The sequence below is a fragment of the Lygodium microphyllum genome, chromosome 27, assembly GCF_053477565.2.
Source record: "Lygodium microphyllum isolate KBCC chromosome 27, Lygodium_microphyllum_v1.1.10, whole genome shotgun sequence".
Classification (NCBI taxonomy): domain Eukaryota; kingdom Viridiplantae; phylum Streptophyta; class Polypodiopsida; order Schizaeales; family Lygodiaceae; genus Lygodium; species Lygodium microphyllum.
Genome location: NC_141161.1, coordinates 119,437,426 through 119,464,194, shown reverse-complemented (window position 1 = coordinate 119,464,194; position 26,769 = coordinate 119,437,426). Strand labels below are relative to the sequence as shown.

The following is a 26,769-nucleotide window of genomic DNA, read 5'->3' as shown; positions in this document are numbered from 1 at the left end:
ATAGAGAGGTACCTTTTTCAAATTAATGTAAGAGAGGCCCAAGAGTAGTATTGAAGTATTATAGGAGAGAGTGTTAGAAAATTTTGAAGCCAAAGAAGGGGACGTCCCCTTCTTTGGCTTCAAAATTTTCTAGCACTCTCTTTTATAATACTACCTTAGACCCCCTTCTACATTAATAGCCTTCGATCTTTACACATACTCTCTCTCTCTCTCTCTCTCTCTCTCTCTCTCATTACTACAATATTAACTTTGGTCCTTTCTTACACATTAATTGTGATACTTTCACGCAATTAAAAATTAGTTGGTTAGTTCAAAAGTTAGTTGGTCAATTAATAAGTTAGTAAGTTACCAACTAAAGTAAAAACTAACTAACATTAATAACTAATAATTTTTATTTAATTAAAAATATATTTTTTAAAAAATCAAATCGTAATCCGATATTTTTTTCGAATTGACAAGGATTGTAGCCACCCTTCACAGAAGTTACAATATGAACAAGAGTTATGAGCCATATTAATCACTAGTGTTAATGCGTATAGTATGGATGGTCTAAAAATATTAGCTTTTTGGGCAAAACTAGCCTATTTTAGATATTACTTATTGTAAATATCCTAAAAAGCTATCGAATTTTCTAGAACATGATGGCGTATAAAGAAAGTAAGTGGTTTTTTCAGCTTGTTTTGGAGATGTAATAAAAAAAAGAAGGATTGGCAAAATCGTGCGCATCGCGATCATAGTTTACAAGCAATATACAGCACTTCGAACATGGAAAAGAAGAATGAGCGATCTAGAAGATTCCTAATCAAGTGTCTTGGAGTTTTGCCCCCTTTCAGAGCCAATGGAACCATCTGATTTATGATTTGAGTATCAGATCACTCATTTTTCCAAGATCCCCTCCACAAAGAGCTCTTCTTCTCAGCCACAGCCCTTCTTCTCTAATTCAACTATAAATATAAGGCATGGGGAGCAATTTAGAGAGGCACAAGGAGACCTCGAGAGGCTGCGAGAGAGAGGTAGAGAGAGAGAGATAGAAGGATACCCTTCCAAGAGGCTGTGAGAAGGAGCTTGAGAGAGAGAGAAAGAGAGAGGAGTTACCCTGAGAGGCTACAAGGGAGAGAGTTTGCTCAATTCCCCCTATCTCGATCTTCGACTAGGCCATACCCTCTTACGCTTTCCCATCTCAAATTCATTCCTCCTTCTTTATCTCTCAAATCCACTTGCAGATGATGACCCCCAAGCAAAATATCTCTCCAAACACTGAAACTCCCATCACAACCAATGAGACTGCGAACCAAGGGACCACAACTGTGGGAAACACATCTCTTATGAATCAAGTGCACCCCGTTATATTAGGGAAAAAAAGAAAAGAATATTCGCATTAATTATCACAACTTAATTGAGCATGTTTCGAGATAATGAGCGTACTAATAAAAATTGTGTTTGTCACATTCATCTTAGGTGATCTATTAAAATTGCACTTAGAAGCCGCTAAATTGCACATAAATTGCATGGGAATTTCATGTTACTATATATATATATATATATATATATATATATATATATGAAAAGTTTCAAGAATACGCATTAAACTGCAACTAAGCCAAATAGATTTTATGCATCCATTTCCGTTTGCTTGGTTGAAATAATAAGAAATCCTATTACATCTCACAAAACATAGATTGAACTTGTGATAGAATACATAGGGTTCCTAGGAAGTTGAAAGAATTTCAAACCCTGAAGAGTTGAAGGATTCTTCTCAAAGCCCATCTTGCTTGAAGTTGAAAGGAATTCAAAGTCCTTAAGTAACTATATGAATTACGCGACAAACCCTAGTTCCAATGAATATGTAGGGTTTTGTTGTAGGAAAGTCCATGTCCCAAATTGCAATCAATATTGCAAGGATACTCCTTCATTCAAAAGAATGAGGAAATTAAATTAAGTTGCCTTTGGAAATCTCAGATGATAACGGGGATAAAGCCAATACTAGATGCTATCACATCAAATCAAAATTTCCTTCGACAAAGAGAACAAAGATTTGTCTAGTACATATTGTGCACTTCTGCTTATGTTTGTACTTAGGAATGCCTATTTGGAAAAGGAGTCATCTAACAAAGGAATTGATAAGAAGAAAATATTTCAATTTGGATTCAAGTTAAAACACCTAGGAAAGGCATATTGAGCACCCCCAACTAGCCGCCAACCCTATCCAAGGGGGTTTTTGATAGCCACGTCAGGAATGTGGACCAAACCCGTCGTGAGAGGTCTCTCTGTAGAAATGTCTATTTGTAGGAGGATGCTCAAGTGCTAGGGGGGCTTTGACTGTAAATCCCCTGCCTCTGGATCCTACTCAGATGGTCTACGTGGCTCGGAAAGGAATTTCTAGGCCCTATTACTAGTGCAAGGGCAAAAACTTGGAGGGAATTAAGACGCCTCCTTATGGATTGCGGGAATCGTCCTATGGACGGGATTTGTATCTCAGTTGACATTTTAATATAAAGTTTACTTTCAAGAAATTTGTCTGATCTATTTTTGTGTTTGTGCATAAAATTATGTAAAGAACATGTGACTAACCGGTCAATTAAGGAAGGTGCTTGTATGTGTTACCACTAATGTGCCCTTAGATAAGTAGGAAACTAAAGCTATCAAGGGAAGTAGGTGGACAGAACCCCTAACGGGTCCATCCTATGGCAATGTGGTCCCAAAGAACTGGGAGGCTTCTCAACATTCAAATTGCGATGACGTATTGACCTTAGATAATGTAGGGTAGAATCCTGGCTCATATCGTTTTAGGAGACTCGAATGGCACTTTATCCTATGGGTAGAGGGGTCGAGCGATGCATCCCTCTCATTTTTCATTCTCTTTGAACCAATTCCAATATGAGTTCACCTCAGTTTAAATGCTTTACTCAAAAAGCAAATCGTTTGAAGACCGACGCTAGAAGTCTGTAGAATGCTTAATCGTTAGATACTCAGAAAGATTCAAGTCGATCCTAATAGGGTTGGCCGATACATTTCGTTGCAGAGTAGACTCGGGATTCGCTAACCGACAAACCCTGTGACATGCTATGGGAGTGCCAAGCAGCGTCTTTTAGATCAAACTCCCGATTGACTACTACTAAAATGTGTCACGACCTAGGCACATTACATTAATAGGTTTCAATTTTTATCAAAACACACACACACACACACACACACTCTCTCTCTCTCTCTCTCCCCCCTTGTGGCTTTAATAAATTCTAGCAACTCTCTCCTATAGTACCACAACACTACCTTTGGACTTCTCATATTGACCAAGTAAACAACCCATCTCACAACTGAAGGCATCCTTCATTACCCTCAAAATCACCCAGCCACCTTTCCCACTCTACCAGATATTCCTAATTTGGTGATGAAAATCCCAGCTCTCATGCGTGCATAGAATTGTGTGTGCACAATAAAAGATGCTCTCTTAAGTGCACATGCATCTATGATTTATTGCATATGGTTGTAGTAGGCATCATAATATGCTAGTGCTCAACGATGGTGCAAGAGTTCATTTATCCAACCCATGCCATAGAAGTAATTGAAAAAATAGAGACCATCCCCGAGTGCAATGCATTTGACAAGCGTAATGTGATGTGTTCAAGAATCCATAATCCTAGTGATGTGTAAAAAATATCAACAGGAAGCATACCATGAATCAAGATGTCTAGCAATTTTAATCAAAATCTAGTCTCTAGTCTGTCCAAAAAAACACCAAACTTGACCAAGGCTATCAAGTTCTCAAGCTTCAAAAATCCAAAATAAGGACAAAATAATTCCTACTCTAGACAAACATGAAAAATTCACTAAAAAAACAATAAGCCAACTAGTCACACAAACAATCAAACACAAAAATTCTTAACAACATGATGCATCACTAGGGATATTTAGTTTATGTGAAACCGCTTGACATATTTAGCCATCCCCCAAGTTTGCAAGCATTTATATGCAATAGTTATTTTCATAAAACAATGAAACATCAATGAGCCAATCAAAAAGTGAGTCTAAGGATTTATCCCTAAATTCCTCATCAAACTCAAAATCAAACAAATCAATATCACATCAACCTCGAGCAACTCTTCGGTGAGCAAATAAAACCATCCATAAAATTCTCCTTAAAATCACCAAATTTTTCCAATCCAAAAATCTCAAAACAACCCACATTGTCAATTAAAAACACATCATCCTCAACAATCCACATTTCCCTCCCATCTACCCTAAAAACAATCATGACAATTCTAAAGTTATCGAACAAAGTCTCAACCCTTTCTTTATTGTCAAACTCAACCCATAACCCTTTCTTTATTGCCAAACTCAATCCATATATTCAAAAAATCAAAAACTTCATCACTCACAAAATGCTAGAAAAAAATCTCCCAATACTACAAAACAACCAATCATATCATCACACACATCAAACTAAGTCACCTCTTGACTTTCAACATTACAAGAACTAAACACATTAAGGCATGGGGTCACTCCATGACACCCATCCAAACCATTTATCTTTTCAACAACACATGACTCCAACTTGTCTACACCACACAAAGAATGGCCAACCCCTTCCATAACCTCCTCACAAATAATATCAAAAGAAACCTCACAAGAATTTGAATACAAGCATCACAAACTAAATCAACACAAGGCAACAAATTTGGGACATAAATTTCATCCAAATACTAAACTCCCCAATCCTCAACTTCCACCTCACAATCACCTTCCAACTCCTCCTCCCTAGTTTTAGATCTCTATTCCCTCAATGTTTTAATTCTTTTCATATCCTTACTCAAGTTTTCTCTCACATTCTCATCAATATCACTCTCAGGATTCTCAAAACCCCAATCAAAATCATCACAAACATCATAAGCAATTCTAGGAAAACTTAATGAAGCTACAAGACTATTATTTGATGTTTTCTCTTCTTCATTATTGCTCAAATCAACCAAGTAATTATCAACACAAACATCAAGAGGTATGAGGTTAGGTCTACTCAAAACAACATCAACAACTTCACAAAAAAAAGCCTCTCTAGGGGCTACTCAAACTATCATCAACCAACCCACAAGAAACCAAACAAGACTCAACTGAGTTACTAACAACATCACCACAACAAAGTCAGAATCCATAACCTCATTGATACTCTCTTTATTAGCTCCTACAGTCAACAGCTCACTACCACACTCAACCATAACAATCTCATCAGGCAACAAATTTGAATAATCAAACTCATCTTGTAAGGGCCCCATATGGTATTCTAAAAAACTCAAGAAATCCTCACCAATTCTCTCTTCATCTTTAAAACACTCAGGTCCATCACTCCTCTCGTCATCAAAGTAAGAAAGTCTTAACTCTCTTGTCTCTCCCCCACCTCTCTCACAAGATTTAGTAATTCTACTACACTTGATGACACTTCTCGATCAAAATCACTCTCAGAACTCTCATCCTCACTATCATCTTCCTTAGTATTGTCACTCTCCTCCTCCTCTCCTTCTTCACTATCATCCTCATTCGCCAGTTTCTTTCTTGAAGCCATATCAAAATGTTCTACTATTCCTCTACAATCATAGATCATTATGGTTCCTCTTCCCTAGTCTTGTATTGATCTTGCCTTCCTAAGCCACAATCTATCAAGAATAAGAGGAAAAGCCCTTAACCCTACTAGCATAACATGACAAGTTATTTTCATGGCTACACCATAACCCTTGACCTCCAAATTTTGAAATATGCCTAAGCATCTCACTTTAGCATGATTAGCAAGGATGATTCAAAACTTTGATCCCTCGAATTCAAAGATCAAACCAATCTACAGAGGCCTATTTTATTGGCACTCCTTTTTCTTACGTGTTTTCGAGTTATGACTCAGTTTTATCTCAATCACTACTCATGAAAGATCATTTTTTGTGCCTCCAATAAGGAGTGTCAAATTTGACTTTGTTGTGTGATTTATCATTATTCACTTGAGACCGTTTTCAATGGCCAATTCTTCCTAGAATTTCATGGTACAAAATGAGAGGATCCTCTATGATTCCTTGAAAAATTGGAGCTTGGATGCATAATCCAGTGAATCACTAATCAAACTCTAAAACTTCAAATTTTAAAAATTCAATTATTGAATGAAGGTAGAAATTGGTTTGAGGATTATAAAAAAAGTTTGACATTGAGAAATTCTCCTATTTCTATAGAGTATGAAGCTACTAAATAGGCATTCCTTGATAGATTTAAATAGTTCAAGACTTCAAAAGACCTTTGGAAAAAATAGAGCTTTGCCAGACATAAGAAGACCAAACCATAGAAAATTTCACCCAAGAATTCATTTGGCTTTGGGATCGTTGGAACACATCTCTAAGCACAAGAGAGAGCATTACCAATAATGTTTCCAAAGCCAAACCCATAGTCTGCTACAAGTGCCATCAACCTGGACATCTAGCAGTGAATTGTCAATCCAAAAAGCCAATTGTTCACATCAACTGCTTGGGAGCGACTGAAGATGAAAACCATGAAGAAATGCCTGATTTCATAGAAGACAATGACGATATTGGTACTACTTCATATACTTTACTAGGTATGTCAAATCCTCATTCTTTATTAACGATGAAATGTCTTGTGCATGGTAGAGAAAAGATTGTTTTACATGAGGATGGGAGCACATACGACTTTATTTCTGCATTATTGGTTAAAGAATTGAATTTACATATTGTTTCAACTCATTATCGCATCAGGGCTACATTCTTAAGTACTAGATACAATGGAACACAAGAAGTGCATGACTTAGAAATTAAAATTGGCAATTATGTTGAGCGCAGAAATTTCTTAGTTGTGCCTTTGCAATCTAGTGACATTATCTTAGGAATGCCTTGGAGTCATAAATATAATCCTGATATAGATTATTCCACGCATTCAATGAATATTCATTCTAATGGGAAACAAATCACATTACATGGTACGCACACTTTTGATAAATTTCCATTGCTTAGTCACACACAAGCTAAACGTGCGTTAAGAAAAGGTAGCAAATCCTATTTATTATGGGTGGCTGAATAAAATTGAAGCTAAGAAAAATCAGATGCATCCTAGGCACACACAATTTCTTTCACAATTTAAAGATTGTTTTGCTGCTAACTTACCACATGGCTTACCACCTACACGTCCTGAAGATCATAAAATAGACTTAATACCAAGTTCTCAACTACCATGTAAAGCACCTTATCGACATAACCAAATTGAATAGAAAGAAATTCAAACCCAAATTGAAGAAATGTTAACCCGAGGACTCATTAGGCCCACTAGTTTTCCTTTTGGTGCACCTATCCTATTAGTTAAGAAGAAAAATAACACCTATAGGATGTGCATTGATTATCATGCCCTAAATAAGATCACTGTCAAGAATAGATATCCGATCCCTAGGGTAGACGACCTCATGGATAAGCTACAAGGGGCCATAATATTTAGCAAGATAGATCTTAAATCTGGATACCATCAAGTACGACTAGATACATCTAATATTTTCAAAACTGCATTTAGGACACAATTTGGACATTATGAATTCCTTGTTCCATTTGGTTTAACTAATGCACCAACCACATTCAATCGTATGATGAATCGCACATTTTTGAAGCATCAGCATTGTGTCATTGTTTTCTTTGATGACATATTGGTTTTTACTAAGAATGAGAACGAGTATTATGAACATTTATCCTTGGTTTTTAAATTATTGAAAGAAAATCAATTATATGCTAATCCTGAAAAGAGTGAATTTTTCCAAACCCACATTGAATACTTAGGACATACTGTTTCATCTGACGGTATTAAAGTTGATCCTAAAAAGATAGAAGCAATTTTGAATTGGCCAATACCTAAAAATGTGCATGAATTACGTTCTTTCTTAGGTCTTGCTAGCTTTTACATAAAATTTTTGAGAAATTTTTCATTTCTTGCATTGTCTTTGACAAAATTATTAAAGAAATGTATTGTATATCATTGGCCTGAAAATCAGCAAAAGTCTTTTGATTTACTGAAACATGCCTTAACACATACCCCTGTATTGCAACTACCTGACTTTAATAGACCATTCTTCCTAGTAGTCACTGATGTCAGAGGATCTGGAATAGGAGCTGTCCTTATGCAAGATTCACATCCCATAACCTACTCTAGCTGCAAACTTAAACCATCTGAACTGAAGTATTCTACCTATGATAAGAAATTGCTAGCTGTAGTACAAGCTTTACGTCAATGGAAACACTATTTAATGGGATCTAGATTCATGATCAAAACTGACCAACAAAGTATCAAACATCTCCTTAGTTAGCCACAAATCTCTAACCACCATATTAAATGGACTGCTTTTATTCAAAGATTTCACCCACTTATCCAATATCAACACAAAAAAGTGAATGTTGTTGCCGATGCCTTGAGTAGAAGACCGACTATCCATAATATCTCTATGATATCTTTTCATTCCCTTATCCCTATGAAAGATACCTATGATCAAGACCCCAATTCTCAAGTAAATAAATTAGTTACAAATAACTGGATTCCAATTGATTCATTGTTTTATCCTGATGGATTTATGTTTTATGAGAAAATTTTGTGTGTAATTGTTCCATTTCGATCATTTGTGTTGCACGAAATTCACTATCCTCCATACCAAGGTCATAGAGGCATTATTTCTACTTTACATGCATTGGTTGAAGAGTTTTATTGGCCATAGATGGAATCTAATGTTTCTAACTTTGTATCTGAATGTTTAATTTGCCAAAGAGTTAAGCGACACCATGATAAGCAATATGGTTTATCAATGCCTTTACCAATTCCAAAACGACCATGGGAACATATTTCAATGGATTTTATTATTGGTTTGTCTAACACCCAAGCTAATCACGATATGATCTGGACTATTGTAGATCGATTTAGCAAACAAGCATATTTCATTCCATGCAAGAAAACATTAACTGCATCTCAAGCTCCACAATTGTTTTTGAAGACTGTTTTCACTAACCATGGTTTGCCAAAAGTTATTATTTTTTACCATGATTCTAGATTCTGCAATAATTTTTGGACTACTTTGTTTGCTAATTTAGGTACAAATATTGATTTTTCATCTACATTTCATCCTAAAACAAATGGGCAAACAAAAGCTACTAATAGTACAATTTTAGATCTTTTGAGTGCATACACAATTTCAAAACCACAAACATGGGATACACACTTGCATTTACTTCAGTTTGCATATAATAACACACCACACATAGCTACTCAGAAAGCACCTTTTGAAATCATTTATGGATATAGATTGCCTATGCATGTTAACTCATTGTCAAACAAAGTTAAAGCGACTGATGATATTGCCAATATGCATGCTACTATTTTAGCTAAAGTCAAAGACATGATTGCAAAATCCCAGCAATCATGCACAAAACAAGCTAACAAGAAAAGAAAATCTATGAGTTTCAAAATTGATGATTATGTTTGGTTACACATTGAAAAGAGAAGATTACAAAGTGTTGAGAAACATCATGTTGTTAAGTTAGCTCCTAGATTTTGTGGACCTTTCAAAATCATTCACAAAATCAATGACAATGCATTTAAATTAGAATTACCCCAACATTGGAAAATCCACAATACTTTTCATATCCACCCTGTCTATGAAAACCCTCCTTTATTAGAAGAAGAAACTGAACTCCTTGAACCTGAAACTATTCTAGACACTGACTTTATGACCACTCGAACTGGCCGAAGATACTCTAGATATTTGGTTAAGTTTAAAAATCATCCTATTGAGAGATGCCCAATGGATGCACGCCTGTGTCCTAAGTGCATGTGGGTGACTCCACAGTGGGTGATTCCGCAAAATACATATTTAAATTAATGGACATTTATGAGTTTAGAGTGCACTTGTATTAAATTAAGGTTATGACGGAGTTCCAACCTATTTATTTATTTTATAGCTGAAGATTACCAGGTATTCACTTTTGTCGGTTTAATTTTATTATTTTCTAACAATTGTGAATGCTTCAGTTGATGTGTAGAGTAGGCGGCGGTGGCGTTGGGAAGCACTGGGCGATAGCGTGTATTCAAATTACCTAGAAGAAATTATCATTTTTGATGGGTGCGCATCTTATCATTAAAGACGTGGCGCTAATATTTCTTTAGGCACGCTTATTTATTGAAGCACTTGACAAATATTTATTAGTTTATATACGCATGGGCACACGGTTTAGATATATTTTTTATATTTGGGCACAACTCGACTCTTGGGCCGCCCAACCACTTTGTTCTTTATTTGGACAAAAGCAAACACAAAAGCTAAAGCATGCTTATTTGTAAAATTGGGCTATTTTTGAGCTGTTTTGAGATCAATAAATTTATAAATACATGCTTTGTGGAGCACTCACACAAGGCATGGGGGGAGATTGTACGCAATTGGTCTTTTTGCCTCATGTTGTGCAAGTCTATTCTCTTGATTTTTGAGCTTAAAGTAAAGTTCTTTGTTCTTGGGGACCTTCTGGCGCTCACTACTACGTATGCATCCAACATCCAATTTGTGCACCAGATATGTATCATTTACCGCAAAATCTTTCAAACAAACAAAATGATTATGGAATTGAAACTAAAGATTATACCACATCCCAAGTACCAAGACCAATGGAATATGAAAAAGAAAAAAGTGCCATTAATAGTATTCTTCTTGAAAATCAAGGTGAACAAAACAAAACAGTTAATGCGATGCCAACTACCAAAAGGAGGAGAGATGTAGAGAGAGATGAGCTTGAGACTAGTAAGGCTGGTGAGGAAAGAGGGATAAAGGTAAAGAAAGGAGAGAAGAAAGATAAAAAAGAAGAAAAAACAAAGAGAAAACCTAGGAAACATTATTATGCTTTTGCCATTCCATTGGGGGAAGGGAAAAGTGACTATGACCTAAGAAGAGATATGATAGGTGGGAAGGCTGATATATATTTTATATAGTTCATGGACTTATATCCTAGGATGAGAGAACAATGGAAAAAATTAGTAAATCTGAAGGCTAAAGAAAGAAAGGGAGGACCAATGAGAGTTTTGAGTGTAGAGGAGTTACCTAATATTTGTCATGTGGTTGATGCTTGGTATAAGAATGAGAACATAGGAGAAGCATATATATTGATTGAAGAGCACAAGTTAGTGTGATTACTTTTGTATATTCTACAGCTCCTTTGTTTGCGTGTGTGTGTGGTGAGAAGTTTAAGATGTTTTTTCCTTCTTGAAAAGAACTTTGTTAAATTCAACAAGAATAATTTTTCAAACATGAGTAAATTGACAACACTTAATGCCTCGTGTAGCCCCAAAATACAAACACACGAAGAAATAACAAGCACCCAAGTAATAAAAAATCATAGCTCAATTTACCAAAAAATTGCAAATCCAAAAAATATGTAACCTCCACTATGCTCAAAACTCGAATTGGTTAAATCTCTACATAAAAAATCTTTAACATCTACATTCTGATTTGTTATCACATGAGGAAATTGCCTTTTGGCAAGCGAAGTGCCCCTCCCTCTAAACCTTGTAGGGTTTATATAGTTTTCTACTTAACATATGTTTAAAACTCTAAAGCTTTTTTAAACTTTTCAAATGTTTACAAAAGTAATGATTTTTATTGTTTTACAGGCCGTCACCTTCAAACTTTCTCCCAGTCCATGTTGTCATGAGATTCCCTACCCATGGTTTAAAAACGAAACTTTTATCCTTTACACGTATCACTTAGTCACTTGAATCCTAGACATGCTACATAAAGACTTTCCTAGTGCAATAAATCTTAAACACCTAAGTTCACCAGCATATGACATGGTGTAATAAAGATGGGGCTCTCTGCCTTAAAACACAATAAAATCATCATGGGTCCTTGACAAGATGATTGGATTTTGGCTATTTGCTCTTATCCTTCCTTCCATTGCATACAAGAAGTTGCTACAAGTTCTGAAAGTCATGGAACATTAAAAATGAAAAATATGGTCATGAGCAAATGACTTGGTAGGTCCCCTTGGGTAGCCTATGATGTGGTTGTGTACTTATGTTATTCAAGAGCTACAAGTGTATTGACAAGAAAAGTCACAAAGAAGATGGAGTTGTCTAAGTTGGCTAAGTGTGGGACATTATGTTTACCATAGGCTTACTTATGTGACCTTGTTGTGGTTCATTTGAAAGATATGAACCTTCCGCTTTTTGTGCCGCATTATATGGGCTTCCTCAGGCTGAGAATAGGGCGCATCCTGGACAAGGGAGAAAGAAGCTCAACACACTACCACTCAAAGGAGATGAAGCCATGCAACCACAAGTAGCGTAAGAAGACTCTACTTGACATGTAAGTACCTCTCTTTCCATGCATTCATGAAAATGGAAGGCCACTCTTGGCTATGAGAAACAGGGTAAATGTGTATAAAGAAGAGGGTAGCAACCCATTCATGGGGGGGGGGGGGGGGAATTCATGCTCATTGAAGAATAAAGAAGGAAGCTTTGAACATTGTTTGTGTCTATGACTATGGAGTAGCAACTCTCTCCTATCAAGTGAGCCTCTTGTTCCACTTCTTGATCTATATTATCAAGGCTTGTGGGCTGAATTGAAAGGCCCAAGCTTGCTCTTTATGGGTTGAATCTTTGTTTTGCAAAGCACCTCTTGCACGGTTCAAATGGTACATGTATTTGTGGAGAAGAAGAGAAGGGCAAATGTATTTGGGAGATTATTTGTGTCATCTTGGATTATCCTTGGCAGCCCAAAACAGGGTATTCATGGGCTGAAGCTTTATTTGTGATCCTCTTCTTTAATCTTGGTAAATCATGGGCTGTTCTTGGTTCTCATGAGTGACTACAAGCTATACTCTTTGTAAGAAAGTTTCAAGGACATCTTTTGGCACTGTTATGTGATACTTTTGGCCTCTTCTTCTCAGCCTAAAATAGAGTATTTCAAGGCTGAAACCTAAAAACATAGATTCTTCTTTAGCTACAATCATTGCAAGTACAAGCTAGACTTGTAATTCCCTCTACATAGTATATTACTTTCTCTTCATTCAAGGGAGGTTTCAAAGAAGTCTTTTGGTGATTTCTTGCCATGCTTTGGAATTAATCTTGACTGTCTATGACAGTTATTCCATAGGTTGAAGCTTTTATGCAGTTGTTTTATTCGTGTTACGTGATCTAAGTCATGAAACTCATGATCTTTTCGTGAAAAACTAACAATGGTGATGCTAGTTCCATAACCTTGAATCATTCAAAGGATGATATAGGCAGTCTTCATCTTGATCCTCTATCTTCATTGTACTAATTAGCTAAAAATAGAAAGTGTCTTGAAGATCTTCTTCATGCCTAGGCTGAAATAGGCAGCTATATTCATAGGCAATGACGGGCAAGACTCTTCTTGTATCAATTGAAGTTGTACTCATGTTTGCAAATCATCCATCTTTGTGACCATAAGTTTCAAGCTCTTAACCTATTTATTCAATCATCTTATGTATAAATCTATCTTTCCAAGATAAGCCAAAGTATATGGTAAACTGAAGGTTGTGAAGTTCCTCTTGAACCTATAAACATTCACTTGAATCTATTTATCTCTTGAAGACACATCTCCATCTATCTTGTCCAGTTTTCTTGCCAAACCCCTGTGGTGACCTTCAACCCTACGCGCTGCGACAATGTTGCTTTACCACCTCAGTTCCTCAACGCTGGTACATCAACATTATGATGCAGGTGCTATATGTATATTTGTGTTAGTAGAGCCATGAGAGGAAGCTAAACACTGTGTCCTTCAATGCCGTTGTTTTCCAAACTCATCTTCATCTCAATGTTTAATCTTCTTTTTTGACTTCACTTCATTTTGGTTCAAACTCCCATCAAACGAGCACTATTCATCATTGTGCTACTTTTCATGCTCTTGTTGCACTAGAATCTACCTTCAATGCGAATAAAGGAGGAAGTGGTACATATAATTAGGCAATAGGACACTCTAAATCAACTCTTCTCCTCCCCATGCTCTTTTTGTCCCCATATGGATTATTAGGCACTTTGATAATTTTGCAAGGCTGCAAATGGCATGAGTTTCCTCCTGACTCGTAGCCATGGTAAACATCCTTCTAACTCAATCAGTTTGGTTCCAAAATCACATGTAGAGAGCCCATCAACATGCAAGACACGTCTATTCATACTCGTAGCCATGGTAAACATCCTTCTAACTCAATCAGTTTGGTTCCAAAATCACATGCAGAGAGCCCATCAACATGCAAGACACGTCTATTCATACTCTCTAATCTTCTCCTCTCCTTCATGCTTGTAGCCATAACTTAAGAGGAAGACGGCCTTGGCTAGATCTCCTAGAGAGTACACTCATAGTCCTCATGCTAGAAACACATAAGCCTAGACTCTAATACATGTTGCCTCCTTTGCAAGACTAGTCGCAATGCCTTCATCAATTCATCATGAGGTGACGTATTGCTGCTCCTCTTCATGATATCTGTCAAAACTAGCTACACTCTTGATCCCTTCAAATGTAGGAAAATCTGATGGAGGTCTCACGTGACCAATTTTAAGAGTAAGCAAAGTACACTACATGCTAGAAATAGATACTCCAACCAAGGACAATGGAAAAGCAACTATTTTTGTAACCCATTTCTTTTAGCTCCATAGGAATTAAGATAAAGGTTTTCCACCACTCTCCAACATTTTTGCCATCTTGGGTATGCATGTGGATTGCCATTCAATTATGGGAGTAAAAATTAAAATGACCCAACTCTTTCGAGGAGGAATTGCAAGATGTGGGTTTCAATATTAATGGAATAAGTATGTCATTTTTTCGAATGAACATGTTGCTGTCTCCATTTCACTTGCCTTTGTAAATTTTAAAATATCCTACAAATCACATAGTCAATATAATATTTTCAAATCACAAAAAGAAAGCATACTTAAAATTCTATAAGCAATGTTTTCTCTATGTATATGTTTTATTATTTAATGCATGTGTTCACTTAAAAACTATTCTTCAACATTCATGCATCTGCAATGAGAATTTTCATGTGACTTTGCTTGCTATGAGTTCAATGTTTTTGTACATGTTAGTATGTTGAATATGCTTTCTAAAATTTAATGTCTCTTTATTTTTTATTCACTCCTTATTGTGCTTGAGGCCTCACATTTTTTCAATGGCTTCTTCGGGTATCTACCCACGCCTACACATATTACCTTACATTGAAAACTCAACTATGTCTCTAAGAACAATACATTTTTTTGTTGTCCGATCCCATTATGCGCATAAGCCTTACTCGTGTTGTTGAGCACTTGCCAACTCTCCCACACTTGGATTCTGCCAGTCCAACCTTCATGGAGATACAATATGGGCTTATGTCCAATGTTTTTATATATTTTTCCCATTGGAAGCATTCTTGATTTAACAAATACACTATGTTAGGAGCATCTCTTGATTAGGGTGTATCAATTGCCCCTTGGCGTTATTGATGGAGATGATGTTCACACACCTTTTTCTAATTCAACGAATTGGAACTAGTAATGTCATGGATGCTCCAATGCTCACAAACAATATCCCTATGTGAAGGACAAAACCATTTTGAATGATTTTATAGTTTTTAATGTGCTATTTTTTTCCCCTTCATTAGCTATGCAACAGTCAGCTCTACTGAGTGCATTGTATATTGCAATGTGTTTTGAAAAAACGTCTACAATGTGTTGAGCATGCAAACTACTAATTAGAAGAATACTTTCAATTGTGTTGCATGATGGGTGCTTGGCCTTGCTTTTCTTTTGTAATATTAAAGCTTGAGATTTATGTCTTTGTGCGCACGTTGCGTGCCTTTCAAAAATATTTAGAGCGAGAAAAAAAATGTGAAGTGAGTGAGCGAGTGAGGCTTTGCTTTGGCGAAGCCTCGCAATGATGCATATTGTGTGAAGTGTGATAATCGGTGAATAAAAACAAACCAACCAACAACGCAATGCAATTCTTTGCTTGATCATATATGGACAAATGTTGATAGTTCAGAAATAACAACACCATCAATAATTCCACTGTATTGGTCAGATCACAATGCACTATTCATTCAATATCAACCAAAAAATACTCGATATAAATAATAAGCTTCTACAAACAAGATATGAATAAGAAACTACTTGACGAAAAAACAAGCTTCTAAAGACAAGCAAACCAAGCGAGCAAGCAAGATCAACTCACCCTAAGCTCTTTTTCAAGCCAAAAAAAGAAAAAGAAAAACGAACATAGGGGGCAATGCTCGAAGTGTGCGATAGTGTGCCCTTGTGTTTCATTTGTTATGAGCAAAGAGAAGCTAACTTCACTATACTTTTAGAAGCGAATAGATATATTGTGATGCTTTTGAGGATATGGTGTGCAATGCGAGGGGTTTGAACTCACGCCTCGCATAACTCTAACCCACACCCGAACCACAATGCCACCCCTCCATCGGCAACTTCGCTATCCTTTTACTTACTCACAAAAACAGTTGGAATGATCTAGCGAGTTTAGCAATGATGGGAAGCGAGAGAATCTGGCGGTAACGAATCTGATGAGGCGGGTAGGGTAGGGGCATGCTACGTAGGCCTAAGGCCAGTGTGAGAGATTTGGAAGTTCGGAGGCATAGGCCTTGGCCTACGTTGGGGACAGACAAAGCAGAGAGGAGAATCGCCGCCCGCCGCCGCCGAGACTTGAAAACGGGAAAGGGTGTTTTAATGCGATGCGTTTGTCTCGTGGTTGGATCATGTGTGTGCAAAGTTCAAACCCACATTCCTCCCAAGACTCAAACGCTCCTCAAGCCTGCAGCTACTACACCTGCGTCAGGTATTTGCCACAAAAATATTCCCATCCACATTATATATTTTGTCAGCGAATGCATCTCGATACACAAGCATCCACTCCTCCCTCTGTGTATCTCTCTCTCTCTCTCTCTCTCTCTCTCTCTGTCCACTAGGCTTCGTGTTCCTCGACTCCTGCGGCGGCCATGGCGCCGGCTCTACCGCTTCTGCTGCTCCTCCCTCTCTTCTTGGTTCCTCTTCACTTCGCCTCCTGTGCTGCTCCTGTCCGCACCTCCCTTCCTCCCCGTCAACTGCACCACGCCAGGGATCATTATTACAGCCAGCTGAGCTTCCCCAACGACTCGTGGATCGATCGTAAGGCCTTCCCTGACGATTTCAAGTTCGGGTCCCTCACTTGGGCTGTCAAGGTTTGTCTACTTTCGCCATTTCTGTCCAGTGTGTTCGGGAGCAGCAAAGCATGACCGCTTCAATGTTGTACTGCTTGCAAGAATTTCAATCCTTCTGTACATCGATTGTTGATGATGCAGCACGAAGGGGCTACCACAGCCGATGGCAAAGGAGTGAGCCTCTGGGATGCCTACGCTTTGAAAGACGGTACTTTATCTGCAAGCCCTTTTCTCATCACTCAGTATCGTCATTGCCCTGTTACACAAGAAGCTTTAGACACATTCCCACTGTTATTCCCCGGGCTGGCAATCCCCTGTCCCCAGCTGCACCTTGGTTGGTAATGTGATGCCTCCCTGGCGGAAGAAGTTCATGATGTTAGACAAATTCCCACTAAAATTCCATGGGCCGGAAATCCCCTGCCCCCAACTGCATCTAGCTAGGTAGTGCGATGCCTCCCGAGCAGAAGAGGTTGACGATGTTGAGCACTGTAGCTGGGAAAAACGGTACAAAACCCAATTTCCCATGTGGGAGAATGTCAGATCTTCTTGAGTTACCTTAATCTACAGCCTTTCTCATCATTCAGTAATTTGGTTGCCCTGTTAATCTGTCAATACTGCATTCAGCCGTGCCACTTTATATTCCCATGTCTTCACTCCACATGACTTCAGGAACTGTGTTCGATGGCACCACTCCTGCGAACGGCAGCAATGAGTACTACCAATACCCTGTGAGTTAGTCTAACTAGTTGAAATATACATGTGTGCGTTTTGAGAGAGCTGTCAGTACAGTAGTGTGTGTTTGTCTTCTATCATCATTCCTTGAGACAAGTGGTATGATAGAACCGATCAATTGTGGCAGGAAGACATTCAACTACTGAAAGACTTGGGGATGGATTCTTTCAAGATATCCATATCTTGGTCAAGGATGTTCCCAAGTAATTCATCAACGCTCAAACTTTTAATTTATGCAGCAATTTAAGCAAATTTTCCTAGCAATCTTCCTATATCTTGCTACCGATTGATTGTCAAACACCTGTTTTCAGATGGCACTGGGGAGCTGAATGATAAGGCAGTTGCGCATTACAACGACGTAATTAATGAGATCATAGCCCAAGGTGAATAACTGTGTGCTTTTATACAGGCAGCTAAGCTTTGGAAATTGGACTACTATACAGTCATTCACTTATGTGGATGCAGGGATTGAGCCTCATGTTGCTCTTTATGAGCAAGACATGCCACAAGTCCTTGAGGATACTTATGGAGGTCTGCTGAGCCCTTTATTTATGTGAGTGTAAATCAAATGGTCGGAGTAAGACCATGTTATTATGCGCTGTGAAATGTTGCCAGACATCTGTACTCAGTAATAACACCATGTAGTTGTTAAGTGTGCTTTGCTGCTGCACATTTTCTCAAGTGCCAGCTTTGAAGTATGTCATCAAATTCACCTGAGACTTGCACCTGGCAGTGATGATTTTGTGAATTATGCGAACGCTTGCTTTGCCGCATTTGGGGACCGGGTGAAACATTGGGTCACATTTGAGGAAGGCAATGACTATCTCCCATTTGCTTATGCGGCAGCGTACTGTCCCCCGGGACGATGCAGTGTAGGACTTCCCCCTTATAATTGCACTGCTGGAAACTCCTCCACTGAGCCTTACATTGCTGCTCATCACATGCTGCTTGCACATGCAGCCACTGCTGAGCTGTTCAGGAGCACTTACCAGGTATGATTTTGTCTCTTTGGTCTTCCAATGATGAGGGGAATGTTGGAATTATACATGGTAGCGTTTTGGTAGTGTGCAACTATGTATATCAGAAGCTTTTCTGTCTCCTTCAGCAATGCATGAGATTATGTGCAATGTTTCGCTTCCAATATGCTGATGCAATAACCCATAGCATTGTGGAGGTAGGGTAATGTACACTGTCATGTGTGTGTTGATTCTGGTGTTAGATGCATTGGTGCATTTGTTGCTGCCCTGTAGGAATAATGTTTCAGAATCCTCATTAAAGGAAATTGGTGCTATATGCATTAGTTCATATGTGGCTGCCTCGTAGGAATATTGTTTCAGAGAATCTGTTGAAGGAAAAGACAGTTTATGGGATGTGGCTTGCCGGTGTGCTCATAGTTCACTTTATCTTTTGGAAACAGCCTGTCCATGGTGGTGAAATTGGGCTGGTCATATGGTTTCGGTGGTTTGAACCCCTGTCCAACTCCACAGAGGATCTTGCAGCTGCCCAGCGAGCCACAGACTTCACAGTGGGTTGGTATGTTTGGTGCAGGCTATTTGATTTACGAGCTGGGTTTTAACTGAAGTAAGATGTGTAAAACTAAGCAAGGGTTCCTGATGATCATGAAAGTGAGATCTGAAGATAGAACATTCTTTCCTGTTTTCATCTGGAAGGTTAAGGTTTGTACTACCGAAATGAAGATCTAAGCATTGGCTGTTGAAAGTAGTTTGAGTAGTGCCAAGTGAATGACAAACACTGGGAAACCTTCAAATGCCAGGATGTTTTCAAAACCCTCAAAACTTAGTACTGTTAATCGCATGTATGGCAAATAAACTTTCAGCTATCCTGATAATTGTGAATGTGCCACTACATATTCTTAGAGCTTTGGTATTCTGGCACATCTCTTAGAGCGTTGGTTTTATAATTAAATGAACCTTCAATTAGGTTTTGGGTTCTCTTGATCTAGTGTCATTTTTGGTGGATAGGTTCAGTCTCCAGCAGCTCATGAAAATTAGTTTTTAAGCAGGCCCTTGCATGGGCGAGGTTTGAAGAAGCCCATGCAATTCTGGTTTGCTTTCATGTGTTTAGTGGGAAAAACACCTTCACAGAGGTGTATGAATAAAAAACTCCTAGAATTCACAAAATAAAATTACATCTGTTTGAAGAAAGTAGTACATAGTGGGAGCATTAGGGGAGAACACTGTTCTAGATCTAGCCCCAAACATAACACTGCCCCTCAACCACAAGGGGTTTAGGTTTCTCCTTTGTGAAAAACTTTCTATGCCCATGAGCTCGCTTACGGATGCCCAGCTTCTGTCGCATTGAAGTATGAGACCACAGATGGGCCCCTGTGTATATGGTAGCTCCCTCATAGAAGCTAATGATGCTTGCAGAGTACCGGGAGTCCTAGAAATGGGGATGCAAATGCTGGAAAATGCATCTAAATTAGAAAACCTCTCTATCTTCTTGTTGGATTTCTGTGCAAAACATTGTTTCAGGTGGAGGCTTTTTGCAAGTGCTTACTGGTGGTAAACTCTATACAGGTTTGTGGAGCCATTGTTGTATGGGGACTATCCGGTAACGATGCGAGAGATAGTGGGTGTGCGGCTGCTAAACTTTACAGAGGAGGAGAGTAAGAGGCTGCGGGGGTCAGTGGACTTCATAGGCCTTAACGCTGTCACTGCCATTTATGCGACGCGTGATGACGAGTACCATACCAACAACACAGGCTACTTTGAGGACTGGCAAGTCAAGCTCACAGGTGTGCAACTGCATCATGTCGGCTATTTGCTATTGCAGTTTTGATCTCAAAATTCACACAGGTTTGTAATTGCTCATCATCAGCTATTGCTCTTGCAGCAAGTACATTAGCTATGGCTATAGCAGTCTGATCTCTCTCTCTCTCTCTCTCTCTCTCTCTCTCTCTCTATGGATGGAGTCTTCTTCTTCTCTGCTAACTGTACTGTGATCCTACATGGCAGCTTACAAGGATGGCGAAGTTATTGGCAAGGTGCGTTATTTATTTATCTATTGGAGTTTCAAAGCACCATACACAAAAAAGAAGAGGGGTGAAAACACAATAAATTGAAAAGGAAATTCTAAAGTGAAATGTGAATAAAAACACACCCAAAGGACAAAAAGCAATCTACAAAACTTCAATTAATGTGAAGTAATCCGACCAAGAACGGATGGCATTAAAGTCACATCCGGTCATCGCAATCATTACAATAGCAATGCAATTATCACAAATTTTCGTAACCTTAGCACAAAAGGGTTAGCAGACCATTGCCGTGTTGGAAATTCTTCAAACATTTACGAAAAGGGTCCCATTAAAAACATATTAATATAATAATAACCATTAGAAACTGGTGAACATGTTGCTCATAGCAAGGATCCTTCTTGCATTGTAACACATGCTTCTAAGCCTCTTCATGGGTTGACTACTTTTACGTCATGAATGAAAAATCCCGAACCTCTGAATCACTCCTTAGAGAAGGTGCTTTCATGTGACGAAAAAGAACAGAAAGATGGGTTATATTATGAAGATTGGATGAGTGCCTTGTAATCCGAGTTAATTCCTTGTTCATGTCGAGGGTAGGTCTTAAGTAAGGATCATCATTATGTTAACAAATCATTATGTCTAGTTAGAACCTCATAATAAGGAAGTAAAGTACCTCGCGTGTGCAATGCAGAGTGAGGGAGATCAAGTGACAATTTTCCTCTCGATTTTCTCGATGGATGAACATCTGTGCTATAAAAAAGGACATGTGAAATTTCCATTGACATGTCAGGAACATCTTCATTAATGTCATCGAAAGCTCTTAGAGCCCACAATGACATGATAGAACAAAGCTAAGCCACTCATAGCTAATGTTATGGTGTATCCTTGTTGTATGCACATTGCAGAACGACGGTGAATATGCAGTCCCATGGTGTATGGAGAAGATTGTGAGCTACATGCGGACTCATTACGACAATTTCCCGACCTATATAACAGCTCTCGGTAATGTATCATCTTCCTCTACTCTATCTAATCTCTCGCCTTCAGGGATAGGTAGAGAATATGGTCAGATGGAACGGTTAATAAGTTCGACTAAAACAAGGAAAAGCTTGCTTGGGAATTGGTGCAGGGTATGGAATGCCGTTTTTATCGTTCAATGAGTCGGTCAACGACGTGGAGAGGGTGGAGTTTTACGCGTCGTATCTAAGGTCACTGATCGAGGGGATAAGGTATGTGAGGTGGGGGGGAGCGGGTGCAGGGGGGTTCATCACCATACGTTGGTAGTATCTAAGGACATACATGATGATGATGATGATGATGATGGCAGGGCTGGGGCAGACGTGCGGGGTTTGTTCGTGTGGTCTCTGGTGGATGGCTTCGAGACGACCCTGGGACTGACGACAAGGTTCGGGCTGTACTACGTGGATACAGAGTTCGTGAGGTACCCTCGCCTTTCGGCACTCTGGTTCAAGGACATCCTCACCACCACCACCACCACCACCTCCTCCTCCTCACAGCACGATGATGATCACCACCACTCCATCCCCAATTCCATCACCACCCTTGCCGCCCCCTCCTCCCATCGACCTCGCACCTCCTCCCTGTCGTAATAATGCTGCTCCCATCACGTTTTGTATCCCCCACACCACCCCCAATTACACTCTCTCCATAGCTTCCGCTGAAGAAGAAAAAGAAGAAGAATAATAATAATACATGGGGATCTTAACACCTTACCTACCCCATCGCGAGAATACGGGTTAACGCCTTATGGACGGTGCTTACACTATTAATATCCTTAAAATACACATTTTGTATAGGAAATTACCTTGGGTGAATCTTGTCCCTACACCTTAAACAAACTATAGAGCTTACACTGCAAGAGTCTCTCTCTCTCTCTCTCTCTCTCTCTCTCACACACACACACACACACACACACAGCCTACAAACCTATATTACTTTCCTCCAAATTCTTAACACATCCTCATCAGAATAAATGTCATTGTGTAGCTTTAATTTTGTGCTCATTTGACTCCTTGCCATTAGTTTTCATGTAAAACCAAGGTCCATACATAAAGTGAATTGCAAATGTTTAAGAAAATACCTTTATGCAGGCTCAAATTGAAGAATTTGTTGCCTTTGGAGACGATTTTGGTGTGTTTTGTAACTTTCATAAATTGGTAAAAGAAATGATACATTGACAATCTTTTGCTTCATCATTGACCTTTGACATTCGCAACATTGCTTGCATAAGAATAATTATCCCCTAGTTGAGTTGTAGTTTCAGGCTCATCACATGAAGTCCCTTAGGCTTACTTAACCCTTTATTGCATTCATTTCCTTAGTGATTTCTAACATGTGGAGGTACCTCTTCCTACATGCATGCAAGAGACCACCTTTACCAATTGCCTTTAAATAAGATGTGGATCCTCCAAAAGGGAGGAAGGGAGCTTGTGACTCAAGATGCAAAGTAAGGATGGAGCTTGAATATCTTTGTGTTGCTTAGAACATTGGTGTCAACATGGTGAAGATGAAGAAGTTGTTGCACAATAATCACAATGATTATAGGTTAGTAAGCTAGTTAAGAAATGCCTTTAAAAAGTTGTTAATCTCAAGGTGTCACTTATGATTTTCAAGAAAGGTGTTAATTATGATTTTGATGAAAAACACAATCGCTACATTCATTAATGCAACCCTATTGTTAAGCATATTGAAATGTTCTATGCTAGTCTTCATACTTGCATGTTAAAAAAGTTTAAAGTCATGTTCGGATGAAAAATGTATTTAACTTGTGGCATCAAATGGGGATTGAAAGTTCCTTGAGTAAGTCATGATTGAATGAAAGAGGCATTTAACTTGTGGCATCAAATATGGATTTAAATTTCTTGAAGTGAGCTAGAGGTATCAATCATGATTTTGATGAAATATGCAATCGTTAGATTCATTAATGCTACCCTATTGCTAGGCATATTGAAATGCTCCATACTAATTTTCATGCTCGCATGTTGATACTTCAAAGTCATGATTGAATGAAAGAGGCATTTAACTTGTGGCATCAAATGTGGATTTAAAGTTCCTGAAGTAAGTTATGATTAGTTTCATGAAAGATACATTTAACTTATGGCATCGAATGTGAACTCAAAGATCCTTAAGTGAGCTAGAAAAATGACAAGTATTGAGCCTATATCACCCAATAGCAAATCTCAAAGCCACTTGGATAATCTTACTTCTTACTACTACAATATTTTGGTTATAGCTTTGAAAAGCCTCGAGTCTCTAGAGGGCTTCTCGAACCTATTCCATTTTCCAAACCTCATTTTCTCAAATTTAAACCCCCTCCTCCCCTTTGTCTCATGCGTGATTCTGCTTTTTAATTTAAAAGCCCCTTCCCTTTCCCCTCCTCTCTCTCATTGTAGGGCCTAGGCTCTCTCTCTCTCTCTCTCTCTCTCTTACCTCCCTTTATAAAATTTAAACCCTCTCTCCTCCCACACTTATAATCTCTCCCTTTCTCTTTTCCCACCCATTTTGTGCAATCTCTCCTTTTTACTTCTTCCTCCCCTTTTTAATTAAAAGCCCTTTCCCTTTCCCTTTCCCCTCCTCTCTTTCATTGTAGAGCCTAGGCTCTCTCTCTCTCTCTCTCTCTCTCTCTCTCTCTCTTTTAAATTAAAATCCCCTCCCCTCTCACTTATATTCTCTCCCTTTCTCTTATCTCCCTTTTTAAAATTAAAACCCTCTCCCCTTACCTATATAATCTCCCTTTGTCTTTTTTCTACCCTTTTTTTAAATTAAAATTCATTCTCTCTCTCTCTCTCTCTCTGTAAGTATGAAAAACTATGTAACTATGTTCAAATAACTTTAAATTAAAAAGTTTAATTTGAGAGAGAGAGAAAAGAAGAATAAGAAGAAGAGGGGAAAAAATAGGAAAGAGAATAGTATTTTTTAAATTTAACTTTTTTGGATATAGTTTTTGACTTAGAGAGAGAGAGAGAGAGAGAGAGAGAGAGAAAGTAAATATATAATTTAAAATAGAGAAAAAATAGGGGGAGAGAAAGAGGAAGAGAAAATGGAGAGATTATGAGTGAGGAGAGAAGAAGAAGAAGGGGGGGAAAATAAAGAAAGAGAATAGTCTATTTAAAAATGAACTTTTTTTGATATAGTTTTTGAATTAGAGAGAGAGAGAGAGAGAGAGAGAGAGAGAGAGAGAGAGAGAGAGAGAGTAAATATATAATTTTAAATAGAGAGAAACTAGGGGGAGAGAAATGGGAAGAGAAAAAAGAGAAAAATAGAGAAGAAAAAATATATAGAGAGAAAAGAGAGAAAAAAACTTGAGCGAGAGTGTGAGAGAGAGAGAGAGAGAGAGAGAGAGAGAGAGAGAGAGAGAGAGAGAGAGAGAGAGAGAGAGAGAACATGGAGATAGAATTATGGAGGAAATATAAATCCCGCCTTTTCTCATTGTAGAGTTTAGGCTCATGGAAATAGAATTACAGAGGAAAGATAAACCTCCTCTTCTCTCATTGTAGAGCCTAGGCTCTCTCTCTCTCTCTCTCTCTCTCTCTCTCTCTCTCTCTCTCTTAAAATTAAAATTCATTTCTCTCTCTTATGTATAATCTCTCCCTTTCTCTTCTTCCTTCCTCTCTCTTTTTCTCTCTCTCATATGTAGGGTCTAAGTTTTCTCTTTCTCTCACTTGTAATTAAATTAATATTCTTTTTAAATCAAAATTTTTCCTCTCTCTCTCTCTCTCAATTAGATTAAACTTTTTAATTAAATATTTTTTAAAATTTTAATTTATTTTTTGGACAAATTTTTATACTTTGAGAGAGAGAGAGAGAGAGAGAGAGAGAGAGAGAGCAAAAATACAAACAATAAAATTTGCCCCCGTCGTCGCGAAAAGCGTCGTTATTGATGACGCCATAGAAACGTCGCTATTGGCGTTGCTATATGCGTCGCAAATGTGACTGCGACGCATATAGCGACGTATATAGTGATACAACCAGTAAATTTGCGATGCACATAGCGATGCCAATAGCGACGCGAGCAGTAAATTTGCGACGCAAATAACGACGGTAATAAGGATTTTTTTTTTGTGGCAGGGCAGCAAGCTGCCTTGCCACATATAGCAGTGTGCTGTATGAGAGCCATACAAAATAGTTTCTACACTACTGTATACAAAGCGCTTGCAAACAAAAAAAATGTATACTGAAATCATAAAAATGATATATGAAATAAACACATGATCGCATAAAATGCGATTGGTACAATTATGAAGGATATTATTAAAATATAGAAAATGTCTACATAGATCAGGCAACTAAAAACTAAAGGTGTGTGAGCTCTAAGGATCCAAGGGCGAGCTACAAATCCTCGTCCTCCGAAAGCTCGTTCCGCCGTCGCAAAGGAGCATCGAACGGATTCTGCAGAAAAAGAAACAACACATCAATCCACCATACAATAATGCATTCAAATATCTCATGGTAACTACGGACAAGAAAGATGAGTGACTTATAGAGCCGCCGCGTCTATACAATCGGTCGATCAATGCATTGAGACCGTGCCTCTTTGCATATCGAGTCTCAAGGCCTTGCGAATCATGATTTGTAATGGAGTACTGCAAAGAAAACAAAATGCTAACTGTTAGAAACATGATTGTCAGTACAAAGAATATTTCAAAAAAACAAACAAGCAAAACAAAATAGATATTTACAAAGTCCTTCAAATATGTCCTGTGGCCGCCACTCGCAAGATGATGGACCACTCCGGCCTTGAGTCGTACCCTCGCCGCCTCCTGCTCTGCTGACTCCAATGTCTTGGCGAATCTGTAGCCTCCTCCCTCAGTCGGCGCC

General features: G+C 38.4%; 1 protein-coding gene across 1 annotated transcript; it reads left to right on the top strand.

Annotated features, from left to right (window-relative positions):
- Positions 1 to 16,729: 16,729 nt before the first annotated feature.
- On the top strand, positions 16,730 to 22,884 carry LOC148012758 (coniferin beta-glucosidase-like). The gene is made up of 13 exons (XM_087668930.1): positions 16,730 to 17,222; positions 17,343 to 17,409; positions 17,871 to 17,929; positions 18,061 to 18,136; positions 18,245 to 18,316; positions 18,399 to 18,486; positions 18,667 to 18,925; positions 19,351 to 19,466; positions 20,474 to 20,691; positions 20,912 to 20,940; positions 21,837 to 21,933; positions 22,061 to 22,160; positions 22,259 to 22,884. Exons 1-13 carry the CDS (start codon positions 17,001 to 17,003, stop codon positions 22,539 to 22,541), a joined length of 1,686 nt encoding a protein of 561 aa, XP_087525056.1. The 5' UTR covers positions 16,730 to 17,000; the 3' UTR covers positions 22,542 to 22,884.
- The last annotated feature ends 3,885 nt before the right edge of the window (positions 22,885 to 26,769 follow it).

Coding starts and splice junctions, on each gene's coding strand:
- LOC148012758 (XM_087668930.1), top strand. CDS start 17,001: ATGGCGCCGGCTCTACCGCTTCTGCTGCTCCTCCCTCTCTTCTTGGTT. Junction 18,137..18,244: donor TTGGTCAAGGATGTTCCCAA/GTAATTCATCAA, acceptor ACCTGTTTTCAG/ATGGCACTGGGGAGCTGAAT. Junction 19,467..20,473: donor ACAGACTTCACAGTGGGTTG/GTATGTTTGGTG, acceptor AACTCTATACAG/GTTTGTGGAGCCATTGTTGT.